Source organism: Megascapheus bottae, chromosome X, assembly GCF_031878675.1.
Source record: "Megascapheus bottae isolate mThoBot1 chromosome X, mThoBot2.hap1, whole genome shotgun sequence".
Lineage (NCBI taxonomy): Eukaryota > Metazoa > Chordata > Mammalia > Rodentia > Geomyidae > Megascapheus > Megascapheus bottae.
In genome coordinates, this window is record NC_143547.1 from 70,753,975 (window position 1) to 70,776,106 (window position 22,132).

The window sequence follows — 22,132 nt, forward strand, 5'->3', positions numbered from 1 at the left end:
ATATGTTTCTTTATCCTTTTTTTCTTGGAGCTTATACTCTGGGCCTGAGCTCTGTCCCTGAGCTCTTCAGCTCAGGCTAGCACTCTACCACTTGAACTACATCCATTTCCAGCTGTTCTGGTGATTAATTGGGGATAAGAGTCTCATGGACTTTACTGCCTGGCTGGGCTGGCTTCAAACTATGATCCTCAGATATCAGCCCTCCTGAGTAGCTTCAATTAGAGGTTCCTGACTGTTTTTACTTTGCGTCTGTTCTTATATTCACTTGTTTTTAGCCAATTAAATTTCCCTTTATCTATTTGGCCAATTTTTTTCTTGATATGATTATAATAATTTCTTACTTCACATCTATCTATTTATATTTTCATTCAAAGCTTATTTGAAATATTAATTTCTTTTAAGAGTATATGGGTGATGAAAAAGCTAAATTTAATTTGTAATAGATTGTAATTTTCTTTAAAAATCTGTATATTAAAGGGAAATACTCATAAAACAAAATCAATGTTCAACCAATCAATCAAAGCATCTGGAAAAAGTAAGTAGATTTTTGTAATCCAGCCTTTCCATTAGACATTGTTAGGTCAGAAAACATATATTCATACTTAAGAATCCAAATTCATGGGCCAGGAGTTTGGCCTAGTGGTTAAAGTGCTTGCCTAGCATACATGAAGACCCGGGTTCGATTCCTTGGTACCACATACATAGAAAAAGCCGGAAGTGGTGCTGAGGCTCAAGTGGTAGAGCTCTATCCTTGAGAAAGTCCAAGGATATTGCTCAGGCCCTGAGCTCAAGCCCAGGACTGGCAAAAAAAAAAGAATCCAAATTCAGAGGTGAAAGCATGACTAGTATCCTTAGAGCCCTAGTAATATATAGAAGAAAACACAAATATTGTTTATGAAGCACATAGAAGGTAATTTTAATAACCACCCTACTAAGCAAATGCTAAAATGTGTAGTATAAAACTTACATAGAGGCCAGAAATTTGGCCTATTGGTAAGAGTGCCTGCCTAGCATACATGAAGACCCGGGTTAGATTCCTCAGTGCCATATATATGTGTGTGTGTGAGTATGTATGTGTGTGTGAAATATGAAAGGCTGGGAATGTGGCTTGGGGTAGAGTGTTTGCCTTGCACGCATCAAGCCACTGGGTTCAATTTCACAGTACCACATAGACAGAAATGCCAGAAGTGGTACTGTGGCTCAAATGGTAGAGTGCTAGCATTGAGCAAAAGAAGCTCAGGGACAGTGCCCAGGCCCCGAGGTCAAGGCACAGGACTGACAAAAAAAGAGAAGTATAAAATGAAGCTGGGCACCCATGGCTTACACCTGTAATCCTAGCTACTTTGTAGACTGAGATCTGAGGATTGTAGTTCAGAGTAAGCCCTAAGAAGAAAATCTGAATGACTCTTTATCTCTAATTAACCATCACAAAACCAGAAGTAGAGCTATGGCTTAAGTGATAGAGCACTGGCTTTGAGCAAAGACAACACCAAGGCCCTGAGTTCCAGCCTCAGAACTGGCACACACACAAAAAGAAAAGGATAGAAAATGTAGATTATCTGAATTGGGCCAGAAGACTTGTGTTAGCATTTCTCAGTAAAATAATAATAATAATAATAATAATAATAATTGTTTAGCAAAAACCCTAAGGGACAGATTGGCTGTTGCTTAAGAAAACAGCAAACTTGTAGGAAGTAGTGGAAAATCTAACCAGATAATTAAAGTGAAACAAATAGAGCAAGTGCTCAAATTTCATATTGAGGAAATAAGAATTGTAAATAAATAAATTAAAATTAAAATTAATAAATAAAACTTGTGCCAGTCCTGGAGCTTTAGTATTCATGGCTAGTGTTCTACACTTGAACCATAGTTCCCTGAGTTCCTGGGTGGAGGCTGCAGATCTCAGAGCTGCTCTGAATGGGGAGTTAGGCTTCACAGTCTGGAATAGATTTTTTTATAAAGTAACAGAATTAGCTAGTTTTGCAGTATGCTAAACATTGTTTTGAGTGATTTATATATGATTGGTCATTTAATGTTTACCACAACCCTTTGTGGTAGATTTTGTTTTAAGTTGTTTTACTGATGATATGGAAATAATATATACATTCAAACTGAAAACAAGTGATCACCCAAGATTGAGATGCAGGTACTCTCTGATACCATATATTGTGAATTCTTTTTGTGTTTGTCTGCTGTTTCCAGTGGCCTTAAGCTCTTGCTTGGCTTTCTTGATCATGACTGACATTGTTTTACTTGACTTATGACAGCTTTTTGCTGGTTAATTGGAGATAGAGTTTTGAAGGCGTTTCTGCCCAGGCTAGCTCTGTATGTCAGTCCTCTGAATCTCAGCCTACTAACTAGCTAGTTTCATTGGCATGAGCTACCAACACCCAACAGATTCTATGTTCTTATTTGTTATATTCACAGCTGCCTTATGGAGGTTTATAAGTACTGCAAATATATTGTAAGATTTGGATAATTCAACATGACTTTTTATTAGAAGATGATTTTCTGAAATACTACTCTGGACATGATAATCTTTTCATCTCAATTATGTGTTTTTTTCTTAAGAAAAACCTGTGTCAGTGATTCAAATAGAACAAGCAAACTAACTGAAATTGTTTGGGGAAGGGAAAGTGATAGAGTGAGTATATTGTGAATATGTCGGTATATAACAATGAAACTGTTTAATGTAATTAAAAAAACACCTCCCTGAAAAAAGAAAAACAAAAGAATATACATGTGTCAAGACTTGTCTATACAGTTTTAAAAGTAAGTCAATTTTTCATATGAAATGATTTTAACCATCTTTTTTATTACAATAGGGCTTCTGGTTGGGACACTTGATTCAGTCTTAGACTCTACTGCTAAAGTAGCTCCATTTCGCATCCTACACCAGACCCCAGATTCTCAAGTTTACTTGTCAATTGCATGTGGTAAGTATGATTTTGAAAATAGCTCAAATACAATAAACATAATAAACTGAATAAATTTATTTATATTCCTCAGTTGAGATTTAGAAGTGAATTAAATGTGACTCTACTTTAAGAATATAACCAAACCTGGGCCGGGAGTTTGGCCTAGTGGTAGAGTGCTTGCCTAGCATGCACGAAGACCCGGGTTCGATTCCTTGGTACCACATACATAGAAAAAAAGCCGGAAATGGTGCTGAGGCTCAAGTGGTAGAGCTCTAGCCTTGAGAAAGTCCAAGGATAGTGCTCAGGCCCTGAGCTCAAGCCCAGGACTGGCAAAAAAAGAATATCTGGGCAGATATTCATCTTTGTTACTACTATATGACTTCCAACTGCTAGAAAGATATGGTTCATACTATAAAATATAACTTAAAGATAAGAATTTTCCCAAGTCATTTCTAATAACTAGATGAGGAACCTATCTGTGAGCCCCAAATGTAAAGGTTGTTTGTAGAAGATAAGCTTGAAACTGCTTATTAGCCTGTAATTCCAGCTATTCAGGAGGCTGAGATATAGGGGATAACAATTTAAAGCAAGCTTGAGCAGCAAAATCACTGAGACTCATCTCCAAAATAACTACCAAAAAGCAAGTCTGATGGCATGGCTCAAGTGGTAGAGTATCAGCTAAGCACACAAGCCAAGTAAGAGCATGAGGCCCCCAGTTCAAGCCCCAGTACTATAAAAAATTTTTAAATTAAACTTTAAAATTGATGTGCCTACTTTCTCACAAAAGCATTGGATTCTTCAAATATGAAATAATGTCTTATACTATATATGTGTCTATACTAAGGTGCTTCACATGTATCAGGTCTCCACATGTATACTATGGGTAGAAAAGGAATTAGAGTAATTCTTTCTAGTAAATTAACTAAAAGTAAACTATTTTGTGTGGGTCATGGGGCTTGAACTTGGCCTGGACATTGTCCCTGAACTCTTCAGCTCAAGGCTAGTGCCTACTCTTGAGCCAAACCCCACTTCCCTTTTTATAGATTTTAATTGGAGATAAGAATCTCAGGTCCTTTTATGCCTGGGCTGGCTTTGAACCTTGATCCTCAGGTCTCAGCCTCCTGAGTAGCTAGGGTTACATGAGTGAGCCACGGGGCAGGCCAAAAATAAATTTTGGATAGTTAGCATACAATTAATTTTTTTTGCCAGTCCTGGGCTTGAGCTCAGGGCCTGAGCACTGTCCTTGGACTTTCTCAAGGCTAGAGCTCTACCACTTGAGCCTCAGCACCACTTCCGGCTTTTTTCTATGTATGTGGTACCAAGGAATTGAACCCGGGTCCTCATGCATGCTAGGCAAGCACTTTAACCACTAGGCCAAACTCCCGGCCCCCCAATTAATTTTTAAAATATGTGTTTTTTTTGTTCTTGCCCCTAGATTTCTTTTAGTGTTGCTAGGGAGTCTTATTTCCTGGCTCTTTCAAATAAAATGCCATTTAAACTAAGTGAAAGTGAAATTTGAAAATTCTATAACCTCTACTCTAAATCTAGTTAGTCAAAATTGCTTAGGAGAAACATCCTTTCTGCTTTAAAAAAGTAAGCAATTATTATACAAATTATTATTCCAAGTGAAACACTTAAAAATATAGTAGTTACCTGCAAATGTACTTCTTTATTAAGCCAAATGGATACAAATAATGATCTTGAAATTCCTCTATAGCTTTTATTCATGCTATGTTAAGGAAAATATTATTCATAGTATGATGACTTTAATAATATGAACAAAATTGTAAGTGAATAGAAGGTGTTAGGCAATTTTTGTATTATTAAGTTATTTCTTTTCAACGATGTTTTTATACTTTGTAATTCTGAAAAGATCTTAAAAGCATATTCTGGGCTGAGCATGGTAGCACATCTTTGTAACTCAGAAGACAGAGGCAGGAGGATAATGACTTGAAAGTCAGCCGGGGAAGGTTAGAAAGACCTTCAAAAGTGCTAGGACATAGTTCAGTTGGTATAGTGCTTGCCTGACAAACAGTTGACCCTGGGTTCGATCCTTCTGTACTGCCAAAAATGAAACAATACCTGCTATAGTAAATACTTTTTTTTGCTAGTCCTGGAGCTTGAACTCAGGGCCTGGCCACTGTCCTTGGGTTTTCCCAAGGCTAGCACTCTACCACTTGAGCCACAGAACCACTTCTGTCTTTTTCTGTGTATGTAGTACGGAAGAATCGAACCCAGGGCTTTGTGCGTGCTAGGCAAGCATTTTACCACTAGGCCATACTCCTGCCCTCATAGGAGATATTAACAGCCAATGAAATGTTCTTTAAGACAAAGCAACATAGAAATAATAATATTTAATCTGACTCTCAGAAGTTGGTTGGCCACAGTGGAAATCTACCTATACATAACATGTATAAGATTGTTGCTTGCATTCCATCTTGAGTCACACAGGTTTTATGCAAGATGTTAGCCACAAACAGAATTGGATTATGTTTATATATATTTCACTATTGCACATGTTCTCATGAAAGACAATGGTTACTCTCTAGACACCAGAAACCATTACCTTGTTTTTAGAAGTTTATCTGTTTTCATAAGCTGAAATAATTTTCTCCCCTTTTATTAAACATTTTACTCTTTCTATAATGACATCTACTGATCATGTCCATATATACAGGTGAGTATATATAATGCTTTTATAACTTTTTTATGATCATCATTTCTGAAAGGGAGTATTTTATTTTTCAAAACTAAACCTAAGAAGAGTGTTGCTGTGGAACTTTCCTTGAGACTTTCCTTTTCTTATGTTTTTAATTAGGAGCCAACAAAGAAGAAATAACAAAGCATTGGGAATGGCTGGAACAAAATATCATGACAACTTTATCTGTATTTGATTCAAATGAAGATATTACTAATTTTGTACAAGGCAAGATAAGAGTAAGTGGCATGGATGTATTTTGTAAATGGACCAGTAATGTCTTTGGCCTTCTTAGGTAAGGATTAGCGGTAGCATCAAGGTTGTTCTTTTATTGGCATCTTTTAGGATTGATAGAAACAAGCATCTGGATGGCAGAACGATTTCTTATAAATTTTTTTTCCTTGTAAATGTTGTTATGATACACTATCTTTGGGGTTTAATTAAAAACTTCAAAAGAAAATAGTTAACATTTGTATTTGTGGTAGACCCTTTGAAAGCATTAAAATGAAATCTGGCATAAAACTGAAGAAAATTTTCTCACTTCTATCCTAAGTGTGTATGTATTACCAAATATGTATGCACACATATACATATAACATATGTACCTGTATAGATATATGCAGTTGTATGTTGTTGGCTATTTAAAATGAAGCATATGTAGTGTGTTTTTGTTGATGATGAATTTTCAAAAAAAAACTTTTCTCCTCTAGGGATTAATTGCTGAGGAGGGAAAACAAAGTTTTGCAAAAGAAGATGATCCTGAGAAATTTCGAGAAGCCCTTTTGAAATTTGAAAAATCTTTTGGTTTACCAGAGCAGGAGAAATTAGTGACCTATTATTCATGCAGCTATTGGAAAGGACGGGTTCCTTGTCAAGGTTGGATATATCTTAGTACCAACTTTCTCAGTTTCTACTCTTTTTTGCTGGGATCAGAAAGTAAGTGGTTGGTTTTTTTGTTGTTGTTTTTGTTGTTTTAAGGATGGCTTTGAATGTGTTGACGAATTTGTTGACTAATCTATTAATTATATAGTAGTATTACATCACATGTAAAGTAATGGGATTGATATTAACAGTAATTTAACTACATTTCAAAAGTTCATCTCCATAAATAAAATGGGTACTTAATGTAGGAAACATTAGAGTTATATATTTTTAAAAAGCCTCACATATTGTGGGAAGTGAATTCATGTTGTGATAGTAATCTGTCTTGTTCCATTTTTACAAACTACCTACATGCATCCAGATGTGATGGTACACACTTGAATTCCAGCCACTTGGGAGACAGAGGTAGCAGAATCTCGAGTACAAGAATAGACCTGGCAAAGTTAGTGAGAAACTATCTAAAAACAAAATATAAATAAAAGGGCTAAATGCATAGCTCAAAGGGTGATCCCGTGCTGGGTTTAGGCCCTGCACTAGGTTTAATCTTCAGTTTCACAGAAAAATAGATAAAATACTTTTTTCAGTACATGTTTTAATTATAGTTTGAAATATAGAATATATATTAGTAATTATACCTCATGACCCACATCACATTTTGTAGCAACAGAGGAATCAGATATCACTGCTTATAGCATGCACACATATGTATATCTTTTCAATCAGCGATTATGCAATGTAATTACACAAGTATATAAATAAATAGACTTAAACATCAACCAGAGTCAGGGTCTTTTGTTTTGTTTTTCACTGTGTCAGTGTTGGGGCTTGAATTCGGGACTCGGGCACTGTCTCTTAGCTTTATCACTCAGGGCTGACACTTTGCCACTCAAGCCACAGCTCTAGTTTTGGCTTTTTGGTAGTTAATTGGAAGTAAGAGTTCCACATACTTTTTTTTTCACACACTTTTTTCTGATTGGGCAGGATTCTAATTATAATGCTCATATTTTACCTTTTGAGTAGCTAGGATTATAGGTGTGTACCACCAGTGCTTGTGCTAGAATAAGTTTTAATTCTTTTTTTTTTTTTTTGCCAGTCCGGGGACATGAACTCAGAGTCTGAGTACTGCCTTTGGGCTTTTCTCAAGGCCAGCGGTCTACCACTTAAGCTGTAGCACCACTTCTGGCTTTTACTGTGTATGTGGTACTGTGTATGTGGTACTGTGTATGTGCTAGGCAAGCACTCTACCACTAGGCCAAACTCCCAGCCCCCTAATTCTTTAAAATTATATCTGTTCCTAACCCTACTGCACTGCTGGTAAACTAGTACAACCACTTTGGAAGGCAATTTGGAAGTTCCTCAAAAAACTAAAAACAGACCTTCCCTACAACCCAGCCATACCACTCCTAGGCATCTACCCAGAGCATTATAACCCAGGATATCATAAGCATACTTGCACAGCCATGTTCATTGCTGCACTGTTCACAATAACAAAGTGATAGGAATAACCCAGTTGCCCCACTACAGATGAATGGATACAAAAAATGTGGTACCTATATACAATAGAATTCTACATAGCCACCAGACAAGATAAAATAGTGGCATTTTCTGAAAAGTGGATGGAACTAGAGAAAATCATGTTGAGTGAGATAAGCCAAGACCAAAGGAACAAAAGGTGCATGGTCTCCTTGATATTTGGATACTAAATCCAAACAATACAAGAGCAATGACTCAGGACACAAGTTCATTGGCATGAACTTGTAGATATAATTATAACTATATAGACATATAAGTATATGATTGGACATGTATTCTATAGATGTATTGATGTATAGATTGATATGTATCTATGATATACAACGACTCAGCTTAGTTTTAATTTTGTTCTGAAATTTATGTGCCAGTGATTGCATGTAGAGATACCATTCTTAAATACTTGTTTGTTAAACTTGACATTTGAAATATGATGTAAAAAACTCAGTGTTAATAAATCTAAAAAAAAATAAGGTGGGATTGAGTGTACAGCCTAGTGGTAGAGTGCTTGCCTCATATGCACGAAGTCCTGGGTACAATTCCTTGGTATCACATACACAGAAAAAGCCGGAAGTGGCGCTGTGGCTCAAGTGGCAGAGTGCTAGCCTTGAGCAAACAAAGAAAAAGTGTCCAAGGGCAGTGCCCATGCCCTGAGTTCAAGCCCCAGGACTAGTAAGTAAATAAATACGGTAGAAAAATATCCTGGAAACAGTAGGAAGTATGGCTACTAGAATAAAAACAGATATTAAAGATTATATATGTTCCTAGAGTCATTTTTAATTCTTTAAATTTGTATCTGTTCTGAGGTTATTTATATTCATGTTAATATTTCTCATTTTTTACCTGTCTCAAACCCTAAATTATTTTAGCTATTTGAAACATTGATTTTAACCATTGGTTGTTATTTTAAGAGATCTGATTTATGAACAGAAATCAATATTGAAAATTGAATCATGCTTACTTACAAATCTTATTTGCAGTAAAACTTATTATCTCCTGGGATGCAATCTCAAAACTTGAGAAGACCTCAAATGTCCTCCTGACAGAAAGTATTCATGTGTGTTCCCAAGGAGAAAGTTACTACTTTTCAATGTTTTTGCACATTAATGAAACATATCTTCTTATGGAACAACTGGCAAACTATGCCATAAGGCGACTTTTCGATAAGGAAACATTTGAAAATGACCCAGTACTTGATGATCCACTACAAATTACCAAAAGGTATTCAAAACTTAATATTTACTTCTTAAAGTATTGTGTACTGTGAGGTCAAGAGCATTGATTAGTACAGAAAGTTAATTACTTTTAACTGTTTTGACTTTTTCTTTATTCATAGCACTTGGGTTTATTGATAGTGTTTCAAAAATTATTTACTTTCCATGGGGTTTAATATTAAGAATTACTAAAAATTTAAGAAGTATTATTTGAGCATAAAATTAAACTATTATTTAAATAGTATTTTTCCTGGAGTGCTTTTAGAAATAATGAGATATGTGTCTGTGTATGTATACTTTTAATTCTAAGATTTCTCCATAAATAGTCTAATTACAAGTCTGGAATCATTAAATACTTATTAAAAATAATTTACAAACAATTGGTGGCTTAGTGTATGCCAGCTTTGCAAGTGTGAAGCCCTGAGTCCAAACCCTCAGTACTACCAACAAATCTAGTTAATTTATAAATAACATGATTTTTAAGTCAATAGAGTTAGTAGAGCATTCTGAAGTATGAATATGGATAAGTCCTTAAACAAGTCACAGTCTCTTAGAGCCTTGGCTTCCTTTTTGTCCTTTCTGCCTCAGGACACTTAAGAGACGTGAGTGAAACAGGTAAAAGTACTTTGTAAAGTGTAAAACCATGGCCAGTGTGGTGGCTCACACCTGAATCCCAGCTACTCAGGATGCTGAGATCTGAGATTCATGTTCAAAGCCAGCCCCTACACAAAAGGACTTATCTCCAGTTAAACTCTAGAAAACAGGAAATGAGGCTTGGCTCAAGGGTAGGGCAGTAGCCTTGAGCTGAAGAGCTCAGGGACAGCGCCAAGGCCCAGGGGTAGGGTGGTAGCATTGAGCTAAAGAGCTCAGGGACAGTACCCAGGCTGAGTTCAAGCCCCATGACCCACAAAAAATGTAATACCGTGCCAAGTCCTAATAATAGGAAGTGAGTAGTACAAAGTAGCTCAATAGCTAGGTATGATGGTGCAGGGAGATGCCAATGTTGAGGCCATTCCTTATCTCACAGGCTCACTCTGTCTCAAAAATTAAAAAATAGGAAATATCAGTTCTAACTGCTACTGTATTTATTTGGTTGAAACTGACCAAGAAATCCCTTTAGGCTTACTCAGTACTGAGTTAGGTGAAAGGAACTTGCCAACGGGCAGAAGGAGAAAAGATTAAGAAATAGGTAGCAGTGTGCACATATTTTTAAATTTCCTGTGTGTGTGTGTGTGTGAGAGTGCGTGTGCGCGCACCCATCCTGAGCTTAAACTCAGGGCCTGAGTGCTGGCAATGAGGGATTTTTTTTGTTTGTTTAAGGCTAGCACTCTACCACTTGAACCAGAACACCACTTCTGACTCTTATGTGGATAGTTTATTGGAAATAAGAATCTTTCATGCCTGGGCTGGCTTCCAACCACAATCCTCAGCCTTTTGTACATAGATTTTTTTTTTGCCAGTCCTGGGCTTGAGCTCAGGGCCTGAGCACTGTCCTTGGACTTTCTCAAGGCTAGAGCTCTACCACTTGAGCCTCAGCACCACTTCCGGCTTTTTTTTGTATGTATGTGGTACCAAGGAATCAAACCCAGGTCTTCGTGCATGCTAGGCAAGCACTTTAACCACTAGGCCAAACTCCCGGCCCAGTACATAGATTTTGACAAGAACAATGAGGTTATTTGCCTAATGGGGAAACCTAAGAGGCATTTAAACCAGAGTTGTATGGATAGACCAGAATAAGTTTGTGTGACTACTGGATATACTTGTTTTTCTTGCCTATACCTAAACCATTCCAAAGTCCAGAGGTTTGAGGATTCTTTTGTGATCCTGCCTTTCAGGTAATTAGATTAATGAGGTGAATTTTGCATGCTGTTTCCAAAAATAAGGTTTCAGTGTGCATGATTAATAAGTAGGATTAAAAATCCAGTTCCGCTTATTTTATAGTTGAGTATTTACTTTAGTTTCCTTCTTGATTGGCTGCCATAAACAATCTTTTTAGCCATTTTATATGCTTTAAAAGCCCACCTACCAAATTACTCATTCCAAGTCTATATTAAAATGAGATAGTAAATAACACAAACACATTCATCATTTTTCTAGTACATTATGAAGAACAAATTGAGTCTTCCAAATCATATTTCTGTAAACTAAAAGCACATTACTGCTTTCTGTGTATACAAGTGTGTATAACTTCTAAAAGCATTATAGCAATAGTTTAGTGTATCTTCATCTAATTTTGTAATATATGAATGAAAAATATTTGACAAATTTCTGAGTGGAACTTGGTGCTAATGACTCACACCTATAATCCTAGCTACTATAGGCTAAGGTCTGGAAGATGGCAGTTTTAAACCAGCCTGGACTTCAGTTTACTGGTGAAATGCTAGACTGGAGGCATGAATCAAGTAGTAGATCACCAGCTGAACCAGCAGGTCAAAAAGAGTGTAAAGTCATGAGTTCAAATTTTAGTAGTGACCAAAATAAAGAAAAAGAAAAAAATATTTAATGAAACAAAATATAACATTTTCTTCTTATTATAACATTTGATGAGCATTTTTCCATTTATGTAAGTGGATTGTGATTTCCTTTTAAATATTAGTGGAATAACCCACACAATTGCAACTTAAGTGAGGTTAAAAACATAATTTTCTCATCATATTGGAATTACTTTGAAAAACATGTTAAAGTATCACATCAAACAGTATATGCTAGAAGGATAAATTTAGTCTTAGTTGGATATGAGTTAGAACTTGCATAATTTACTTACTCTCCCACTGTGCTTTAGCAAAGTGTTTAGAGCCCATAAAAATTATGCTATTAATATATTTCTATATTTATATATTAATGAGCAAGCCTCCTTGTTAAGTACTGATTAACTTCTATCCTGTGTCCAATATTTTATAGTGTTTTTTTATCATGCCTCTACTTGGGAAGTTTTTGAATATTCATTTAAATTTTATCTAACTTGATTTTAATGTTCTAAAGACCGTTCTTCCTCCTTAAACTTTAATACCATACAGCTTTATTACTTTACTTTGATAGGTTTTCTGATAACCAGATATAAATTACTGCCTTTCAAGATTGGTTTTAGCCATAGTCACATATAATAGAGTCTTGAAGTAACCATCCCTTAACAGCTCTCAGTTTTGTGTATTTGATCTACTATTAAAATGCAATTAGAAGGGCCTGGAGTGTGGCCTAGTGGTATAGTGCTTGCCTAGCATGCACAAAGATCTGGGTTCGATTCCTCAGTACCACATACATACAAAAGCCGGAAATGGTGCTATGGCTCAAGTGGTAGAGCTCTAGCCTTTAGAAAACCCAAGGACAGTACTCAGGCCCTGAGTTCAAGCCCCAGGACTGGCAAAAAGAATGAAATTAGAAAAGTAACAAAGTGGCCAGGTGCTGGTGGCTCATGCCTGTAATCCTAGCTACTCAGGAAGCTGAGACCTGAGGATCACAGTTCAAAGCCAACCTAGAAACAGAAGTCCAGGTGACTCTTATCTCCAATATTCCACTAGAAAAACCAGACATAGCACTGTGGTTCAAGTGGTAGAATGCTAGTGTTAATTAAGCTAAAGAGCTAAGGGAGAGTGCCCAGATCCAGAATTCAAGCCCCATGACCACCACCAAAAAAAAAAAAAGAATGAAAGAAAAAAGGAAGGAAGGAAGGAAACTGAGTTTCTTTGGAGTGTGTTTTTCCCATTTGAGAATTCATTGAGAACATAGCATTTTGTGTTTAAGCTATGGATATTTTATCTTTATAGCTATTCATCATCTGAGCCCATTTGTCCCCTCTTTTCTTTCCTACAGAGGCTTGGAAAATCGAGCTCACAGTGAGCAATTCAATGCCCTTTTTAGGCTGCCCAAAGAAGAGACTTTGAAAGAAATACATGAATGTTTCTTGTGGGTTCCGTTCACCCACCTCAATACTCAAGGGAAAATGTGCATTTCACAAAATTATATCTGCTTTACTAGCCAGGATGGCAATCTTTGCAGTGTAATCATCCCATTACGAGAGGTAATATAAATTTGGTTGCATATATATTTTTAGTTTATAAAATCTTTTAATTTTATAAATTAATAAAAGCAGTATCCTTTTAGAGATTTAAAGTGATTTAAGTTCCAGAATTATTCTTCCAGATAAAAGGACTAGCTAAAGTCTGATATTTCCGTTCAGTAAAGCATTGTGGTCCTTACTGTAAGTAAAAACAGAAAAAGGTAAAAACTTTTCAAACCAGATAAAAGTTTCAAATAACATAAAATGAGCTTCTTCATTCAGATACTTAGCACATGAATACCAAAATTTAGATGATCACATTTTATATTCTTGGTCAAAAAGAAAGGAATTGATAGCTTTTATGTAAATGAGAAATAAATTATCAGTGCTCAACACTGAATATTTTGCATTTGTATTGGCAGTTTTAAAGGGCACATATTAAACCTTATCCTTGAAAAGTGAAATCATTTTCACTATAGTTAACTGGTGTCATAAGTAAAAGTAGAACCCAAATCTAGTCCTTTATATTCATACTACAGACCAAAACTTTTTAAGCCACAAAAGAGGAAGTCAAACCCATTGTACTCAAAATGTCAGCATTAAGAGAAAACATGCTTCATTTCTATCTTTTCACTTCACCCAGGTATTAGCTATAGATAAGACAGATGAGTCCACCAAATCTGTCATCATTAGCATCAAAGGAAAAAGAGCATTTCGCTTCAATGAAGTTAAAGAATATGAACACCTGGTGACAAAACTCAGACTCAAGTGTGGGACTTCTTCAACTCGATGTAATATAAGTACTGAGGTAATTATATTGCAATCAAACCACTTCTTGAAAACTTTGTATTTAGTATGATCTGTTCTTTCAAAAGGAATTCATATGCATATTTCCTTTTCATAACTAATTTTTTGAAGGTTACATATTTTAAAAGATGTGGAGCTCTCATTGATCATGTCTGTGATCTTATCTACTCAGGAGATTAAGATCCAGAAGATCATGATTGAGGCAGAAAAATAGACTAGACCCAGCTCCAAAATCATACCAAAAAGCAGGGCTAAAGATATGATTTAAGGGGTAGAGTACCAACTGAAAAAGCGATAGATCCTGAGTTCAAACCCCAGTACCACCATCAAAAGAAAGGCTAACTCCAAAGATACTCATTTTCTAGGTCCCAATCATGTAGCAGAAGTGAGAATGAAAGACTTTTAACTTTTTTTTGCCAGTCCTGGGCTTGAGCTCAGGGCCTGAGCACTGTCCTTGGACTTTATCTAGGCTAGAGCTCTACTACTTGAGCCTAAGCACCACTTCCGAGTTTTTTTTTCTACGTATGTGATACTGAGAAATCAAACCCGGATCTTCATGCATGCTAGGCAAGCACTCTACCAGTAGGCCAAACTCCTGGCCCGAGACTTTTTACTTTTTAGGAACTTACATGTTAAGAATTAAAATTTGAGGCCTGGCACAGTGGCTCACGCCTGTAATCCTAGCTACTCAGGAAGCTGAGATCTGAGGATCAAGGTTCAAAGTCAGCCTGGGCACAAAAATGATCTGAGACTCTTCTATAATTAACTTGTAGAAAACCAGAAGTGGGCTGGAGCCAAAAAGATCAGGGACAATGCCCAGGCCCAGGGTTAAGGCGGTAGCCTTGAGCTGAAGAGCTCAGGGACAGTACCCAGGATGAATTCAAGTCCCATGACCCACCAAAAAAAATGTTACACAGTTTAATATGTTATACTGAAATCTGACTATATAAACAGGTTTTTTCATATATTTTTATTGTAATTAATAGAAGGGTTACATTATATTTGCCATATAGAAGGTACATTAAACAGGTTTTATAAACTTCCAACCAACTTCTTGGAGAACAGAACCTTTTACTTACAATAAATATTAATAAATAATTTTGCAATGCTAAATAAAGGAAAAACAGACTCCTTTAACTTAGAATTCTGTTGTAAGCTAAAACTATTAAAGATCCCTTATTTGGTGGCTTTAAAACCTGCATTATAAAAGACTCATAGGAACTAATATCAAGAAAATAGAAATTGAGTGTAGGCTATGTTTAGATAAGCACTTATAGATATCAAAGTACTCGTATGTATATGTATTTCATTAGTTATTATAGCCAGTATTATCTTACTTTCTAGCTTTTTAAATTAGGAATAATGACTTACACTAATATTTATTCTGCTTAATAAGATGAAATTTTACCTGTTTCCAGAATGCAAGTAAGAGCAAATGAGTTTTCTTTAAAAAAAAACTTTTTTATTGTTTTATTTTATTGTTGAGATGATGTACAAAGGAGTTACAGTTACCTTCATCAGGTAGTGGGTACATTACTTCTGGAACATTGATGCCCCTTCCCTTGTTTTTCTCCTATTTTCCCCCATTCCCCTTTCACTTGTCTTGTTTTTCCCTTACCTTCCCATTTTCAAATACATAAATAAACATATATACAATTTACCCGGTACCAAAGTCAGATACAGTAACAACATGAGATAACCAAACCTTAAAGGGAAAGGATGAGAAAACAAATAGCTTCACATAGTACATTAAGAACAACAATCACAAAGATAAACCTCTGAAGCCAGTGAGATTTCTAAACTTAAAAGTAATGAGTTCCTTATTCTACATAATGCAGGGCTGAGAGCAAGGCTCAAGTGATAGAGCATCTGCCTAGCAAGCTCAAATACCACAGAAAGGGTATACATCATGCAGACAGGATTTATACTTTAATCTTCTATTCCTAAGTCTTGTTTACCTTACTAAAAACAAAGGTAATGAATTTCCTGTTTATAGTATAAATTGCAAATAGTTTAGCTGTGGGGGAGTAGATTGATTTCTAACTTAGGAAAACAAAACATTTTTTGGCCAATCCTTGGGCTTGAGCTCAGGACCCAAGCACTGTCCTTGGGCTTTCTCAAGGCTAGAGCTCTACCACTTGAGCCACTGTACCACTTCCAGCTTTTTCTATGTATGTGGTACTGAGGAATCAATCCCTGGTCTTCATGCATCCTAGGCAAGCACTCTTACTGCTAGGCCAAACTCCCAGCACAACAAAACATTTTTATTAAAAAATTAGAATTTATCCAGGCGTAGTAGCTCATACCTGTAATGCTAGCTACTCAGGAGGCTGAAATCTGAGGGTCACAGTTTGAAGCCAGCTTGGGCACTAAAGTCCATCACACTCTTGTCTCCAATTTCAGATATTTGAGAAGCTTTTTGTATTTTTCTCTTCACTTTGGGTCTTTTAGATCAACTCTAGTTCTCAGTCACTGTGTATTATGCTGAATTATTTTGAATTGAAATCCTTTACCTTATAGAATGGGTATACATGAGGAGATATTAATCTTCACCCTGTTTTCCTTCATTATTTAAGCTATATGCTGCTTCTAAACTTTATGTCAGGTATTAACAAACAAATGAGTTAAAGAGTATTTGCTAAAGAATACACAGCCTAAGTTGCTTTCTCCATGTCATTAGATTTGACTGCAGGACTGTTTCGTTTTCCAGTCATAATTGCAAGCACCCAAAGAAATGTCTACACAGAATAGGTGGGGTCAGGAGGTCAAAGTCAGTGTTCCAAAACATGAAGTTTTGTTCCTTGAACAATCTATTTCATTATGTTCTTTAAACAGTTCAGTTACTAAATTGCTTCAAACCACTGTCTTTGAAGATCAATGTTAATGTGGTTTTATGAATACTTCAAGGGTAATTATAATTAAGACAAGAGTGCTTGTACTCATAAACTTTGCTTAGGATTTTGTTGCTGAAGAGGTTTCATTTTCTGGGGCTGCAAGTGTGGCCTAGTGGTAGAGTACTTGCCTAGCATGCAGAAGCCGTGGATTCAATCCCTAGATACCATGTATACAGAAAGAGCCAACAGTGATGCTGTACCTCAAATGGTAGAGCACTAACCTTGAGGTAAGGCTCAAGTGGTAGAATGCTAGCCTTGAGAAAAAAAGAAGCTCAGATGCAGTGCCCAGGCCTTGAGTGCAAGCCCCAGGAATGGCAAAAAAAGCCACAAGTGGAGCCATGGCTCATGTGGTAAAGCCTTATCCTTGAGTAAAAAAAAGCCAAGGAATTATATACAGACCCTGAATCCAAGCCCCAATACTAGCACCAAAAATAAAATAATTTTTTTAAATCACCCAATAGAAAATGTCCGAGTTTGACCACTAGTTGGATTTCATAAAAAGAATTAAAGCGGCTATTATACATTCATTCAAAGAATAAAGATGATTATTTTCAAAATAGGAAAGTACTAGACCCTATCTCTTCACAGACCTATACGCCATAGAATAGGGCTTTCTATAAAGGATAGAGGACATAGATTTTTAAGTTTCCCAGACCATACAATCTCTAATCAACTTAGGCATTTTAGTGCTAAAATGGCTACTGACAAAATAACTGAATGACATAGCTATGTCTCAATATAATTTTATTTATAATGCCAGATCCTTGGTTGTCAGCCTCTATCCTAGAGGCTTTTTCAACGAACTGAGCTGTGAATCATGTCAAATGATCACACCTTAAAAGTAAAGATTTTCCAGAAACTTACAGTTTGATCCAAATACCAACTGTGCAATAGGGATGAAGTTTTAAATGAAGTACCGAAGGATCTTCTGGCTTTCATAGTACAGGTTTTCATGGCTGCCATACTTTTGAGTTGAGATGAATAGGAGTAGCCTAAAGGTAAAATCCACCAACACTGCTGTTCTTTTAGAGGTTTGTTAGTTTTCTTTTAGTGTTTCCTGAATGTTAGGCAAGCATATTATAATACTGAGCTACATCTTCAGCCCTTACTAGGTATTTTTTCCCCGTTACTGGAGCTTGAACTCGGGGCCTGGGCACCATCCTTGGGCTTTCTCAAGTGTAGCACTCTACTTTTTTAGCCACAGCACCACTTCTGGATTTTTCTGGCACTGAGGAATCAAACCCAGGGCTTTGTGCATGCTAGGTAAGCACTCTACCACTAGGCCATACTTCCAGACACTAGGTATTTTTTGAGTAGGTGTGGATCAATCCATTTTGGGCCTGTGATTAACTCTGGTGTTCTGAAATTTGTTTTCGTTTTTGGAGGAGGAGAAATCACAGGATTTCAGAGTTTGCTGTTTCATAGTCTCTTGGTATCTCACAGGAACATTAATTATAACTAATATGTACATAGATTGTGGTTTTTAAATGACAGGTGGCACATGAGAAATTTCATATTTTTTTTGTCAATCCTGGGACTTGAACTCAGGATTTGGATGATGTCTTTGAGCTCTCTAGCTCAAGGCTATTGCTCTACTGCTTTGAGCCACAGCAACACTTGTGGGTTTTATGTTTTGTTTTGTATTAATTTAAAATATTTATTTATTTTTATTACTTTCTTTGCCAATCCTGGGGCTTGAAGTCAGGACCTAAGCGCTGTCCTTGGGCTTTTTTCAAGGTGAGCACTCTACCACATGAGCCACAGTACCACTTTTGGCTTTTTCTGTTTATGTGGTACCAAGGAACTGAACACAGATCTTCATGCATACTAGGCAAGCACTCTGCCACTAGGCCATGCTCCTAGTACCACAATATTTATTTTTTTAATTTAACTTTATTGTCAGGGTGATGGACAGAGGGGTTATAGTTACATATGTAAGGTGGTGAGTATATTTCTTCTTGAACATTGTTACCTCTCCCATGTTTTCTCCTACTTTCTTCCCACCTCCCCCCACTCCACCAAGTTGTAAAGTTCATTTCCAACGTATTGTCTTGTGAGTAGAGTTGTTGCATTGGTTCACCTTTGTCCTTTGTCTCCCAATTTTGTTGTTCCCCTTTCTTTTCCTAATTCAAATAAACATATATACTATGTACCAGGTACCAAATCACATACAGTGAAAACAAGGAATAAGCCACGGGGCAGGAGACAAAAACAAAAGAAATCAGATAGTACATTAAAATCAACCACCATAAAATGCTTATTGTTTCCATATCTTGAAGTTCATTTTGCTTAGCATCATCTTATATGGTCATATGTATATAGCTATTTAGCTATTGTGATCTTCTGCTAGGACTATCCTAGATATTCCATTAGATACTACAAATGAGGGAAACCATGGAGTCTATGTTTCTTTGGTTCTGGCTTACTTCACTTAGTGTGATTTTTTTTCCCAAGCCTTTCCATTTCTTTAAAAATGGGGCAATGTCATTCTTTCTGATAGCAACAACATAAAATGCCATTGTGTGTGTGTGTGTGTGTGTGTGTGTGTGTGTGTGTGTGTGTGTGTGTGTGTGTGTGTGTGTGTGTATCACATTTTCTCGATCCATTCATCTACTAAGGAGCATCTAGGTTGATTTCATATTTAGCTATGGTAAATAATGCTGCAATGAACATGGTTGTGTGTGATTATTTGGAGATAAAACTCAAAAGGAGTAGGGAGTTTGGCCTAGTGGTAGAGTGCTTGCCTAGCATGCATGAAGATTCGGGTTCAATTCCTTGGTACCACATACATAGAAAAAAGCTGGAAGTGGTGCTAAGGCTCAAGTGGTAAAGCTTGAGCCTTGACAAAGTCCAAGGACAGTGCTCAGGCCCTGAGCTCAAGCCCAGGACTGGCAAAAAAAATCTGAAAATTGGGGCCAGGAATGTGGACTAGTGGTAGAGTGCTTGCCTAGCATGCACAAAGACCCAGGTTCAGTTCCTTGGTACCACATACATAGAAGAAAGGCAGAAATGGTGCTGAGGCTTAAGTGGTAGAGTTCTAGCTTTGAGAAAGTCCAAGGAGAGTGTTCAGGCCCTGAACTCAAACACAGGACTGGCAAAAAATAAGAATGGCCTGTAGACACATGAAGAAATGCTTGACATATCTGGCCATAAAAGAAATGCAAATCAAAACAACTTTGAGATTCCACCTCACTCCAGTTAGAATTGCCATGATCAAGAAATCTAATAACAACAGATGGTGGAGGGGATGTGGCCAGAAGGGATCACTACTACACTGTTGGTGGCAGGAGGGATCACTACTACAATGCTGGTGGGAGTGCAAACTCGTTCAACCACTATGGAAAGCAGTATGGCAGTTCCTCAAAAGACTAAACATAGAGTTCCCCTATGACCCAGGAATTCCACTACTTGGCATTTACCCAAATCGTCCAGAAACGAGGACATACTAAATCTACTAGCAGAATGATGTTCATTGCAGCACTATTTACTACAGCAAAAATATGGAACCAACCCAGATGCCCCTCAGTTGATGGATGGATCAACAAGATGTGGTTCTTATACACAATGGGATTCTATTCTGCTGTCAGAAAGAATGATATCCCCCCATTTGTAAGGAAATGGAAAGACTTAGAAAAAATCATATTAAGTGAAGCAAGCCAGACTCAGGAACATAGGCTCAATAGTTTCCCTCATTTGTCATAATCAGTAGAAACCTTAGGCTGTCCTAGCAGAGGTTTACAATAGAACAAAACCTAGATACATAAAGCCATATAGTATGACACTAAAGGAAAGGACCTCGAAGATATAGAAACAAAAGCCATATAATAAGTAATTGTTGTCTTTAATATACTGTTATTTCTCATTTCTTTTGCTGTCCCTTGGTTATCTCATTGTTACAGTATTTTACTGTATGTGTATGTGCTTATTTGGTTATTTGAAATAGAATAGGGAAGGGGGAAAAACAAGATGAGGGGCGGGGGGGAGGAAAATGGGGACCAAGACATGAGAAAGGGTATCAATGTTTGTGAAGTAATGCACCTACTATTTGGTGAATATAATGTAACCCTTCTACTAATTACAATAAAAATATATGAAAAAAACTCACAAGGACATTTTCTTCCCTGTCTGACTCTGAACCACAGTCCTCAGATCTCAACCTTCTGAGTAGCTGGGATTATGGGCATGAGCCTCCACAGTCTGGTCTTACCAAACTTTGAAGCATAGATTTGGGACAGTTACATTTTTATTTTCTTTTTCAGGTGGCTGTTAGTTCTGGCTCTGCAACCCCTTCTGCTGACCCTGAAGCACAGCCTTTGACAATTCAGAAAGAATGCAGTAAGACTGTGAGCACTGAAGCCTTAATGACAGTATTTCACCCTCAGAATTTGGAGACTCTTAATTCTAAAGTGGTAGGTGACCAAAATATTTCAGTATTTCAATCTGCGGACTCGGTTGTTGAAAATAATCTTAGAACATACAATAATCTTATAACATACAAGAAATTCAGACTTTTTGTTTGCGATTTGAAAAGGTTTTCTAACAACTACTAGTGTATACCTTTTTCAATCCTGTAATATACAAGGACTCTTATCAAGAAACAAGGAGATGCTGTTTTAGTTCCATAGCTCTCTAATAAATATATATGCTCCAGTAACTTTGATTTGGAAAGAGTCATGATTGATTCAAAGTTTTGCCTCCTAAATGCAATGTGATTTTTTTGCCATTTTTGTGAGTAAAAATTTAAATGCCAGGCTCCAGTGATTCATGCCTGTAATCCTAGCTACTCAGAAGGCTGAGATATTGGGATTGCAGTTTGAAGCCAGCCCAAGCAGAAAAGTCCTCATGAGACTCTTATCTCCAATTAACCTCTCAAGAAACAAAAGTGGCTCTGTGGCTCAAGTGGTAAAGTGCTAGCCTTGAGCACAGAGAGTCTCAGGGACTGCACGCATACCCTGAGTTCAAGCCCGTAAGTAAAAAAGTACTTTCTTTTAAAAAAATATTTAAAATAGTAAATGATGTTTTGCAGCATTTTAGATGGTTTGCCCTAAAACAATAAATTATGTATGAGAAATGATATACCCTCTGTCCGGCAAGTATAACACTGATCCCTCTACACATTACAATAAAAAATAAAATAAAACACAAGAAATTATAGGTTTTGTTACTAGAAATAGAAAAAATATCTAAAGAGA

At 36.7% G+C, this 22,132-nt stretch overlaps 1 protein-coding gene across 1 annotated transcript in view; it reads left to right on the forward strand.

The window, feature by feature from the left end:
* Tbc1d8b (TBC1 domain family member 8B) overlaps window positions 1-22,132 on the forward strand; it is a 70,032-nt gene that overhangs the window by 17,383 nt on the left and 30,517 nt on the right. Inside the window, exons 2-8 of the mRNA XM_090326874.1 lie at window positions 2,826-2,936; window positions 5,737-5,855; window positions 6,327-6,552; window positions 9,009-9,249; window positions 13,053-13,260; window positions 13,883-14,047; window positions 21,200-21,349. Of these exons, the coding sequence (XP_090183000.1) occupies window positions 2,826-2,936; window positions 5,737-5,855; window positions 6,327-6,552; window positions 9,009-9,249; window positions 13,053-13,260; window positions 13,883-14,047; window positions 21,200-21,349 (1,220 nt within the window). The remainder of the gene's footprint in view (window positions 1-2,825; window positions 2,937-5,736; window positions 5,856-6,326; window positions 6,553-9,008; window positions 9,250-13,052; window positions 13,261-13,882; window positions 14,048-21,199; window positions 21,350-22,132) is intronic.